General features: G+C 35.6%; 1 protein-coding gene across 1 annotated transcript in view; it reads right to left on the reverse strand.

Annotated features, from left to right (window-relative positions):
- Positions 1–8,368: 8,368 nt before the first annotated feature.
- Positions 8,369–12,256, reverse strand: part of TSC22D2 (TSC22 domain family member 2) — a 49,111-nt gene continuing 45,223 nt past the window's right edge. Inside the window, 2 exon segments of the mRNA XM_021685977.2 lie at positions 8,369–10,251; positions 11,203–11,254. Coding sequence (XP_021541652.1) covers positions 9,991–10,251; positions 11,203–11,254 — 313 coding nt within the window. The 3' untranslated portion in view covers positions 8,369–9,990.

Genomic DNA, 12,256 nt, shown 5'->3' on the forward strand with positions numbered 1-12,256 from the left:
TGGGGGCATGAGATCAGGACCTGAGCCAAATCCAAGCGTAGGATGCTCAACTGACTGAGCCACCCAGGCGCCCCAAGAGTCCCATTTAAAAAGAGGCTGATATTCCTGAGAAGGAACTTCTTTTTGATCTTAGTGAGTGCTTCACAAGGACAGTCAACTGGGGACAGGATAGGATGGAGCAGGAAAGGGGAGAAGCGAGGGAGAGAACTAGGGCCTGCGAAAGGTGGATGAGAGGAGTGGTTTCTAGGAGGGCCCTACAGACCTAGGTTCTTGAGTCAACCACCGAGGTTCTTAAGCTGATGTCCCAACACTGAAACCGCTTCTTGTGTCCAGGGCAGCCATAAAAATGAAACTGATTCTCATGGAGAGTCAAGATAAGGTTAACAAAGGCAATACGACAAAGGGTACTAGTGTTGCTGATCTTTATTGCATTGCTTAGAAGTAATGCTGCATAAGCTAAATATCCTTCATCCCATGCTGTGTTTCTTAGGAAACCTCCTGACTTGTAAGGTATCCATGTGGTAGAAAGCAAGCACACAAAAGTCCGCTGCTCATTTGTGTACCTCTTCGTTCTGTGGATTCTCAGGGCACCCTGCCCTGATTTTCCTGTCTGCTGATGGTGCCTCCAAGCCAGCCTCCACTCTGCCCAGATGTGGACTTCCTACCTGCATTCTCTCAAGGTACTCTTGACTCAGAAGTTACACCCAGACTCAGCCGTAAACAGACGAGTCTTTTTTTTTTTTTAAGATTTTATTTATTTATTTGACAGAGAGAGAGAGGCACAGCGACAGAGGAAACACAAGCAGGGGGAGTGGGAGAGGGAGAATCAGGCTTCCCGCTGAGCAGGGGGCCCGATGCGGGGTTCAATCCCAGGACCCTGGGATCATGACCTGAGCCAAAGGCAGACGCTTAATGACTGAGCCACTCAGGTGCCCTCAGACGAGTCTTTAGGTTGCCATTTCCCATCTCCCAACTTGTTGGGAGTTATCGTTTCCTGGCTTCTCCCTACCAACACCTGAAATATAGCATCCTAAATCAACTCCCTTCATCCTCTCTTCCCTCTTCTCAGAATAAATATCAGAATAAGTCTTCCTTAGTCACTCCTTATTTATTTTTATTCCTTTGTAGGTATGCAACTCATTATTTTGAAAACTGAGAAGTAAAAGGAAAGAATTAAGTCCCTATCTTCCTTATATGAACCGTACCTCAGGGTAACTGAATAGCTGATTAGGGCGAGTTTATCTTTAGAGAAGTAATTTCACTTTATGAGTGAGAAGGAATGATAGAAGTAACAGCCTACTGGTCTAGACAGTGATTATTAATTGCTGCCCAAATCACAAAATAGGGACAAACAGACATTATAGGATGGAAGTATACATCATCACTTATTAATTAATCTGGATAAAATATGAACCTGAATCTGATTAAGCTTGTAGATCTAATTAGCTAATCTAACTCTAGAGGACAGATGATTCTACCAGAATGCAATCAGGAAAAATCAGACTTTGGAAAAGCTACAGGACAAACAACACTAATTTTTAAAGAATTTCAAGGGAAACAGAGGGAAGTAGGGAATCTATAGATTAAAAGAGACTTCAGAGGCATGCCAGCCAGTTGCACTGTAGGGACCTTATTTTGATCTGAATTCCAACAAATTCACTATAAAAAAATTTAAAACAACCAGGGAAATGTAGACATAAACTAGATTTTTAATAATACTGAGGAATTATTGTTCATTTTAAGTGGGATAATAGTAATGTGTTTTTTTTAAAAAAAAGAATTCTTATCTTTTAGAATTATGTGCTGAAATATAATAGGAATGGAGGAAATGTTAGGAGATCTATTTTGAATTTCTTTCAAAATAATCCAGAGGATAGTGAGGAAAATTGGTGCAAGTGTAAATAATACAAGATTGCTCATGAGTGGATAATTGTTTAAGCTGGGTGGTAGGTACAAAGGAGTTCATTATACTGTTTACTTTTGTATATGACTAAAAATTTCCACAGCAAAATGATAAAAAATTTAGAAGACAAACCACTGGAAGAATGGACATGGAATGTATAACTTCCCAAAGATCAGAGGGGTAAAATATGAATAAGAAAACAATCAATTGAACAAAAGCCAGGAAAAGGGAGAAAAGGGGGGGTGGGAACTAGATAGCATTCTAAGGAGAAAACACAAAATAAGATGGCAGAAATACAGCCAAATATGCTTGTAATGATACATGAAAATGGATTAATCTATTAAAGACAAATTGGAAATTCAGCTCTCTCTCTCATATACACATGTATATTTTTTAACAAGAGAAACCCCTAAAAAAATGAAAAGAAGGGAAATGAACAGGTAGAAAACTATCTGCTAGACTAAACAAATGATAATAAACCGAAATTAGGTAAAACTGTTCAATAAGATAAGGACTGAAACTTCCTGGATGGAATTAGCAACACAGTGCTCATTGGTGACCCTGTGAAAATGGTTTTGGGGCCCAGTGGGAGCTCCTCCCATGTCAGACTGCGTGCAACAAGCAGTGAGTGCAAGAGGAGGAAGTGGAAAGGCGGAATAGGTAACAGAAAAAGCAAGTGGAGAGAGCACACTCCCAGTTAGGCGGAGAGGGTTACTTATTTATCATGTGTTTACATATTAAGCCTGTATAAACACTGATGCGATGAAGTCCCAGGAGAGGGGGAAGGAGAAGAAATGAAAGAGAGGGAGAGGGGAGGGGAGGAGGCCGAAAACAATGAGACCCAGAGCACCAGGGAGGACATTAGCAGAAGACAAGAAGAAAACACCTTCTATTTTATTTTATTTCTAATTTATTAATTTGTCATTACACAAACAATACATGAATGCATACTCAAAAACATCGAATATTACAGTTAAAGCTAATGCACTCCACCAAACTACTGTTAACAGTTTGGTTAGTATCCTTCCAGACCTTCTCTGTACATTTTTATAATATACAAGTAGGTACTTAAGAAGTACACTATACAGTATTTATTTGTGTGTGTGTATATATGCGTCTTAAAATCAATGGTATCGTATGTATTGCATGTATTAGCCTTTATTTTCCTCCAAACTTTCAAAAAACTTATTGTATCTTCGAGATCTTTCCATGTCAGTATGTGTATGAATCTTATTCTTTTTCATTGATGCCCAGTGTTGTATATTGTTCCATCCTCTTGATGGGTATTTTGTTTTTTCCAATTTTATTCTATTACAAAGGTACAATTGTACAAGCCACCCTGTGAACACAAGTATGAAAAGTGTGTTTCATTAAAAACTGGAAATGTTGGGTGACAGGGCATGTGAATTTTAAATTTTAATGGATATCATTCGACTGCCTTTAAAGGTAGCTGTGCCAATTTATACATTTACTAGCAATGTAGGATTCCTGTTTTTCCAGACCCTTGCAGCCTTGTGATTTACATATATTTTAAGTATTTGCCAATTGGATTTGAGATAGTTTCTTATTTTTTAATGTGCATTTCCTTTATTTTGCTGAGGTTGGGCATCTCTTCATAATCTTGTAAAACTTTTTGCTTACCTGCATTTTCACAGGGAGGTTTCTAAGGGATATGTAACCAAAAAGCGTAAGACTTACTGCTTGTCTAGCTGGAATTAATTTTTGTGAGCTAGAGATCTAAATCCTTTTTCCCAAATGGTTATGTCATCCCAATACTATTTATTAATAATCCATTCTTCCCTTACTGATTTGAAACGTTACTTTTATCCTTTACTGAATAATAATTGTTTCTGGATTCTCAGCTCTATCAGATTTATTTTTGGCATCAGGCACCTGAGTTATTCTTAACTTGGTTCATTGAATGGTAGCTGATTTTGTCAGCCAAGATAATGAGTGTGTTGCTTATGAGACAATAGATATTATAACTCATGACACACAAATTCTATTCTAGTTAAGTTTGATTTAAATCAGTTCCATTATCTACAAACTGAGTATTAAAAAATGTGTAAACTTCTTTTAGGGGACAACTCACAGGCTCAATATAGAGATAGGAAGCTTTTCACCAAGTCCCCTCTTTCTAAAAGTATTGTTTGATGTAAAAGCTTTTTGGTGATTTAAAGTTGTTTCCTGGCAATGTCAAAGGGTTTCATGTGGCATGGCAGTATTACTGTTGATTTACATGAACCTTCCATTCAACAGATTATATGAGGTGCAGAAACTAAGACATATACTTCGAATAAACAATGGCACTTTAGTTTTCTTTTACATTGGATGATAGCTCCTGGAGTGCACAAATCGTGTTCCACTTATCTTTCTATCCCCAAACATCTAGCACAGGGTGCAGCACCTGAATTGAAATAAGAATTGAAGTGCATTTCAACAATGTTTCTATAAAATAAAAAATAAAACCCAAACTTCTCAAAAACAAAACCTTGAGGGGATTTACAAAGTTACACATACTTATTTTTTTCTGTCCATCAGACACCTGATTAAATTATATATTATATATTTTAGTAGAAACACTAGAGTAAGACACTGACCTGATATTATTTCATGCCAAGTGTGGGAAAAAATATTCCCTTGCTGTCCATGACGTCCTCAGGTATGATCTATCTATAGATGCGTTGCTTGCCTGTGAAATGATGATAAGAACTGTGATCTGGAAAACAGTTGGATTGCAGTGGGCAAGAATACTTTACAGTTGTTATATAGAAAGATGAAAAGGTAAAAACTTTTTTTGGGGGGGGGAAGTAAAAGTGTGGCATTTGCCTTGTTTTAAAATTCAGTTATTTTTATGATCTAATCACACCTTTTCCTTCCCTCTTTCAAAGGGATAACTTTGGCTTCTGTGGGCAGTGTTAGTCCATAAATTTAGATGCTCTGTTTTATAGCTCAATCCATGACATCAGATCATGGGAAAATTCTCAAAATTGCCTAATCTATCAGTTTCCCTGGTTAGGAGAAGAAAAAATAAAGCTAACTCACTAAGTATGTTGAACAAATTTTATGACCAAGTAGACTGTGTCAGTGCAAAATACCGACTTCATACTTTCCTGTTACCAATCCTGAAAGACTGTCTCACTTTTATTTATGATGATTGTTTTATTTTAAAAAAAGAGGTCTATGACCTTAACTTGCTTTGTATAGTGCCTCACTTAGCAATTTTCACCTGTGAACATAGCATGTTATACCAATTGTAGCCCACTCAGAAAATCATTAAATAGCACTTGGACAGTAATATTCTCCACTGACAAAGGAATACATACATTCAAAGGACAGATCTTGCTATAGAAATTCTGTGACTTGGCATAGAAATACATGTAACAGGGATGCATCCTAGAATGCTGAAAGGGGGTAAATAGGGAGCAAATATCCGTCACTACACAATAAATCATTAGTATTGCTAGAAAATAGAAACATGAGTTACTAGGTTTGAGGCAGGAGGAGGTGGGAGAAAAGGTTGTTTTGCTTAGGCAGCGGACTTACGTGGAAGAAAGAAGCCTTCCTGAATTGAACTGTGTCAAAGAATGAAGAAAAGTTGAAGCCAGCAAAACCTATTTTGACTTGGGTTTCAGTATCTGCAATGGGACCAGAACCCGTATTGTTCTTTTTGGGGAGGGATAGCCCTGAAAGACAGGCTTTGGACTCATGCTTCTGGGCCACTCTAATCCTAGTCACCATAAAAGGACTAAATTTGGTTGACCTATAGGGCCGAATTTATAGAGGCATAAATGTGATAGCCAGGGCTCCTCGGTTCCCCTTACCCTTTTGCTAAATTCGTGAAATTCCTCTAAACAAAGACTTCCATTTCGTAGAGGTATATGGCTATTGGAAGGAAAAGTTTTGACTAAAACATTTTAAGACTTGGGGTTCTCAGATCTTTCTTTGGAAGCAGAAAAAATAGGCACCTGATGTTGGGAATGGTGTAGAAAGATCCAAGAAAAACTTCCTAATGAGCATTACAAATCTGCCTATTTATCATTTTGTAATTTTGCTTATTCATCATTTCTGGATTATTCTCTCCTAAATTATTTCTCCACTTTCAGTTTCAGCTCACCAATCTACTGCCCATCATTGATAACTAGAATGGTTTATTTTTCTAAAATGCTTATCTGATTACAATCCCACTGCCTAAAATCATTCAATAAATTATTTTTGCTCTAGATGCCAACCTACTAAGGTGGATGAGTCAGCCTGCATGTCTGTCTCCTGGGAAACAATTCTGTGACTATCCAAAGAGCTTTGTTTATGCTCTCCTCTAAGCTTTTGAGCACTTTTTTCTTACCAGGTGTCACCTCTTTGAGGGAACCTTCCTTGACAAAACCATCCTTGACTGTTTTTATTATTGCATTGTACATGTTGGTTTGTGTTTGACCTCAAACTGTGAATCTTTAGAGCTGGGCTTTGTCCTCTTAACAAAATTATTGAAGAGAATTGAGTCATGTCACAAAGTGCCTGCCACTGAGCCTCCTTTTTTTAAAATAAAAAAACAACTCGTGACTTATAAATTTATTCCCCCCCAAATCAACTGATATTTTATTTCTGGTTCTACAGAGATAAATTCCCATGAAGAACAGGTATTTTTGTTACTCTAATTCTAAGGACTTCCCCTCGCTCTTTTTAAAAAGGTCTAGGAGTGACTAGAGTTTGGAACTTGGAGAAACATCACAATCTCTGACCTGTGACAATTCTTTGTGAATAAAAGCAGTTATGATTACCCATCCCCTGGGACCTGATGGTAAAGCATTCTGTCTTAATACTTCTACTTAACTCAGAAGGTAACAGAATTGGAAATATCCAGTTATTTTCAACATACAGCTAAAGTAACTGCATACTTAGTATCTCATAATCCTTTTTTGGGAGGGGGCATAGCAAGCTGTAAAATCACATCATTAACTACCAAAAGTAAATTTTCTTTGGGGAAAGTTAGGTTTGTATTGCAGACACATTGCCATTATCAGAAACAAAATTTTCACTTGTGAAATTTTCACTTGTGATTTTCTGGTTGGCTAAAGTAAACCAACAGAAAACTTATGTGGCACCTTGGTCTATGGGCATTACACTGAGAAAATTATAGATGGCATTCCTGTAAGACTGTGCCCCCAAATTGGCATCTCAATAAATATTCCAATTATGTGGAGAAAGAGACCTTAAATCTCCTGAGGTCAAACTGATATTTACTTACGTTCCTAAACAAACTAATCACTTGGGAGAATGTCTGATATTGTTCCCAAAACAGTGAATCTGATTCTGAAAAACAATAAGCTTTCCCACCTTTAAGTCTGTCCCTGACTTTGGAGTGGGGGCATGCCTCAGGAGAGTAGGTTTGGATGTAAAGGCTTCCTTTCACAGCTGTTTTCAGGAGTAGATACTGGGGAGGGGGATCCACTGGGAAGAGGGAGGGGAGATGGGAGAGCAAAGGACAAGCACTATTGTAATTTTGTATTTTTTGAACACTGCACCATGAGTTATCGTCTTGTATTATTAAACTGAAAAGTTTATTAATATTTAAGGCTCTTGATACATATTGCCAAATTACTTTCTAGAAGTACATAAGAAAGCTTGCCTTTTCTACATTAGGTCCTGCTATTTAAAAGACAAATGACAATTTGTTAAATATTAATTTGCATTTCTTAGGTTACTAGAAGCTGAAACTTGAGAAACTGCCATTTCTTCTGTGAACTACCCATATTTTCTGTCCTGGTGGTTTTTTTTAAAATGTAGAAGTAGTAATAATTGCTTTTAATTACCATTTAAAATTAATGTATCAATCATTTCCTTTCTGATTACTTTGTATTTATAAAGTGTTTTTCTATCCCAAGACCCAAAATTTGTATTTTCACAAAAATCTCAACCTTTCCTAATACTAGTTTTTCTTTGCCTGTATAGTATAAAATATCACACTGTTTGCATTTGAGGGGCATACCCGGTGAGCCTTCTAGTTAGCATTCCAACATGGAAGTTTCATTTTCTAACTCATCTGTGGGTGACTCTACTTAAAATCTCACTCCACATCTATAGGACTGCTTCTTCAAGCATATGTCATTAGTTCCTTAGTTACTTCTAATGTTATTCGTTAACATTAAAATTGTTTATATTCAATATACCGGCACAACTGGAATATAAAATATTTGGTGATCCCACATACACTCCCAATTTTATGCATTTAGTTTGTGGCCTAAATCTAATGAAGTTTCAATTTTAAATAGATAAAGAACACTTATTTATCCTCTTTTAACAACATGGAGAGCTAACTATTGGTTCTCATTAACTCCTGATCAGCTAGCTGGCTATAGACACAAAGCATGTTAATTTTCTACAGGCACCTTTCTGAATTCAAGTAAAGTTTTGGTAGACAAGGATTTTACTTAAATGTCACTGACATAATATGAATCTTGAGTACAAATATTGCTCACCATTCTTGCATTCTTCAAATTATTTTACTTTGAAAATTTAAGAACTATCATTAAGTCATTAATAACACAGGTTTTCATTTAAGGAATATCTGAACTGTGAAAATACATATCTAATCAAATTAAATTTTGAACACATATAGAGCCAAATATTTCAACAAAACTGCAGTTTAATTTCAGAAAATGTGTTAAAATATATATTTATACATCAATTTCTGACATACACTTAATGTGTTAGTATACACAAAATGATGCTTTCTCTTGAAACTGTATTTATGAAATGTACATTTTAATTTAAATACTCAGTATACACTGCACTTAATCTGCATGTTGCATTTATTAAATACATTAAAATCTGCAATGTAACAAAACGTTTTCTGCATACGAAATTCAAAACACCATTTTAAATGAACAAAAGATGGCTCACTTCATTTTTTTTTTTTTTTTTTTTTTTTTTTTACAACTAGTGTATATAGTACACTAGCTCAGCTCCACCATACTACCTGTTCGTTCTTTTTTATTTGACATTGTTCACAGACTAGTACATATTACAATAAGAGTGCTGGATAAAAACATGAGGTACGAAAGTGGTTCAAAGATTATAGGTCATGCAGATCATGCTAGACAGCAAAGAAAATTGTGACCGAGAAAACACTAAATAAAAATACATAAAGAATGTGCATTATAAAAAAACCTCCATTACACAGCTTTGCTTCTTTGGTTACAAAGTAGGTTGAACAATTTCACAGCTTTTTATTCCCACCCGAAAAAAGAAAGTCATACGAAATGTCAAAAAGCAGAGGAATCGTGGCAATTTCTCTATTAGAAAGTAGAAACAAATGAACAAAGTTTTCTTCATCAAAATAGCCCAATTATTTATTATATCACAATAACTGGTGACTACCTGTACAGCTGCACTATGTTCTTCATACTTACACTATACAAAATTTACATTCAAGCTGGGTCTTTACTACTGAAAATAAATACCGAAGGTAAATTGCCATTAGTGTTAGAAATATGCCAGGATTCTTTTGTTCAATTATTGCCTAAATGTTTCTATTAAATGCAATCCTGTCTTTCAAATCCTTTACTGATACTTATAATTATTCAAAAAAATTAAGAAAGTTCTGTGACATTGTTCATGTACATTATGAAAATAGCAGCCCTGTAATAAATAAAACACAAATAAATGAAAACTTACGTAGGCCAATGTTACTGATATTGAAAGAAAAGTGGCTCTTTAGATGAACGGTTATTTATAATGTGATAGGAAGGCTCAGGGTAAATCCATGGATCATAGGAAAAACGGGAGAGCCACCAAAGCTCTTAAAAGACCCCACTCATGCGCACCAGGTAAAATGCAGACTTTGCTTGCTTTAATAAACCCCATCTATTATTCTCCTTGTGTACTGATAACATGAAACTGGACATCAACAATGCTGCATGACATCTCAAAGGGAGGAAAAGCTCCTGCAGAATGATTGTCTAATACTGAAAAGGCCAAACACACAACCGAAGCATGGCTAACTTGCTTTCGTATAAAGTGGAAAGAATACCAGTGGCACACAAGGATAGATTGCTTTCAGTTTTTTTTCTTAATGAGGCAAGAAAGCTTTATGCTGAGGAGACATTCGGCTGCTGTGGAGGTTGCGTTGGCTGCGGAGGCTGTGCTACCACTGCTTGCTGTTGAGAAGTGCTACCAGGATTGGCCTGTTGGGCTGGGAGTTGGGATAACTGATCATTGTTTGAAAGAGATTTTAACAGTGCATTTTCTCGTTCAAGTAAAGAGTTTCTTTCAACTAATTCTTTTATTTGTTCCTTTAGAACTTCCACTTCTTCTCTTACTGCATACATCAAATGGCTTTTCACCAGATCCTGTGAAAAACAAAATTAGCAATGTCAAAAAGACTGAAAGAGAAAGGTGTTGCTATTTGGTTCTGGCCTACCTGGTGCCTTATTAAATACGAGGCATTTTTATGTTCGTTTTCCTGCTCTTGCTTTTACTGCTTCTACTGTATCTTGACTGGCCCTAAGGGAGGTTAAGGGTGGGAAAAAAACCCAGTTTCCACCTAGGCAGCAAGCCCAGGATTTCTTTTCAAAGTTTGGAGTGATTTCCAAAAATATTAGGTTCCTTATATTGTCAATTACAAGCTCAGAATTTAAAAAAAAGTTTAAAATCACATGCTTAGAGGTTAGACCAAGAGAACAAAGGATATTAAATTGATATTAAACTAGTTATAGCATTTCTTGAAGAGAGAAAGTGACCTACAATTTCCAACTCTAAAACTCTAAAGAAAAATAGTTTGTGACTAATGGTCCTTATATAGTTTTAATAAGCCTTAATCAAAATATTTTATATAATACGAACAGAATATCTCTAAGGGAACAAAAAACTGACAGTAATAGCACAAATCAGAAAAAGATTCAACAAGTTCTATTTATTAGAGTGACTAAAACAGCATTTATAAAAACGAAGGCTTCCAGCTAAAGTTCTCATTTTAATACTCTTTGCCTATAAACTATTTTTGATGCTGAAATACTTGAAGGCACATAATGCATTCTGATTATGTATGCCCCTCAAAATGGCCCTGATTTATCAATGGTAATGCATGAAATGTGAGATGTCCAAATGGGGGGAAATATTAACTCCACTGGTATTTCCAGACTAAAAATTCTCTATATTCTAGCATCTTCAACTAAATCTGATTATCAAAAAATATACGTTGGTTATCTTGTTTTAAATTAGGTGTTTTAGAAGTGATAAAAACCAAATGCTTCCTACAACCAACCACCTATGAAATGAGAGAACTATAAACTTTTACTTACCATTGCTTGTTCTATTTTGTTGTCAATGGCTACACCACCTCCCCCAGATGCACTGGAAAAAATTAGAGTATTTCATTAAATTATTCTAAAAACGGAACCTTCTTTCTAACTCTTAAAATAAAAACATTTGTTTTACCAAAACCAAAAATAGTAACTTAAAATAGCTTATTAAGTCTATTCTCATAATTTCAGTATACTCAAAGCTCTTATTTTGAAAATGAGGGATCTCAGTAAATAGAAGACTTCCAAAAATCCTTTGTAGTGCCAACATTTCTAATTTCCCTATGACATACATATGCTACTTTAAAAGCAACTCCCAATTCTATTCAGGAGCTCTTAACTCCGTGAACTTTTAAAAAGATACCTTTTGAATGAGCAGTACACTCTCTCCATCTTTTAAACGTCTTCATTTACCAATTACATATTCTAATTGACGTTCATGTGGAAATTCTAGTGGTCACTTATTGCATTAAAATTCAGATGACGACTTTCCTCTATAGGTTTTACTTCTGGTTTAAAAATTTCTAGAACCAGCTTCTAAAGGGCCTTTGGGCAAATGATACTTGCAGGGTTGGTTAACACCAATCTCAACATTCTGGCAAATCTTCATACTTTCATTGTAGGTTACTAGCTGGCAAAAATCACCTACAAAGGTATGTTGTTTAGACCAGTTTTTCCTGGAAATATTTGGAAGCAGTCTAGCTAGTAAGGATATCCCAAGTTCAACTATCACCTTAGCATTTGTATGATAATAACAGAAGGTTCAATAATTGTCCTCTTAAACAGTAAGAATAGTGAATATCTATATCCTTTTCTTGGCATTTTTGTAAATTTTGAAGAAAAGTTATTAGATTTTCTTGTAAAGACAAACCTGATAATTTTAATCTATTTTATCAATACAAAAAGAGGTCTTTAAATAATTGATATCAAACTTTGCAAAATACTCTTCATAAAGTATATTCTATCTAAGAAAATTTAGGTGCTAATATATTTGAAGGCTATTCTATTTTAGATGATGTGGGCCCTCAGACTGCTATATATTGAGGAGCAGGAA

The sequence above is a fragment of the Neomonachus schauinslandi genome, chromosome 1, assembly GCF_002201575.2.
Source record: "Neomonachus schauinslandi chromosome 1, ASM220157v2, whole genome shotgun sequence".
Classification (NCBI taxonomy): domain Eukaryota; kingdom Metazoa; phylum Chordata; class Mammalia; order Carnivora; family Phocidae; genus Neomonachus; species Neomonachus schauinslandi.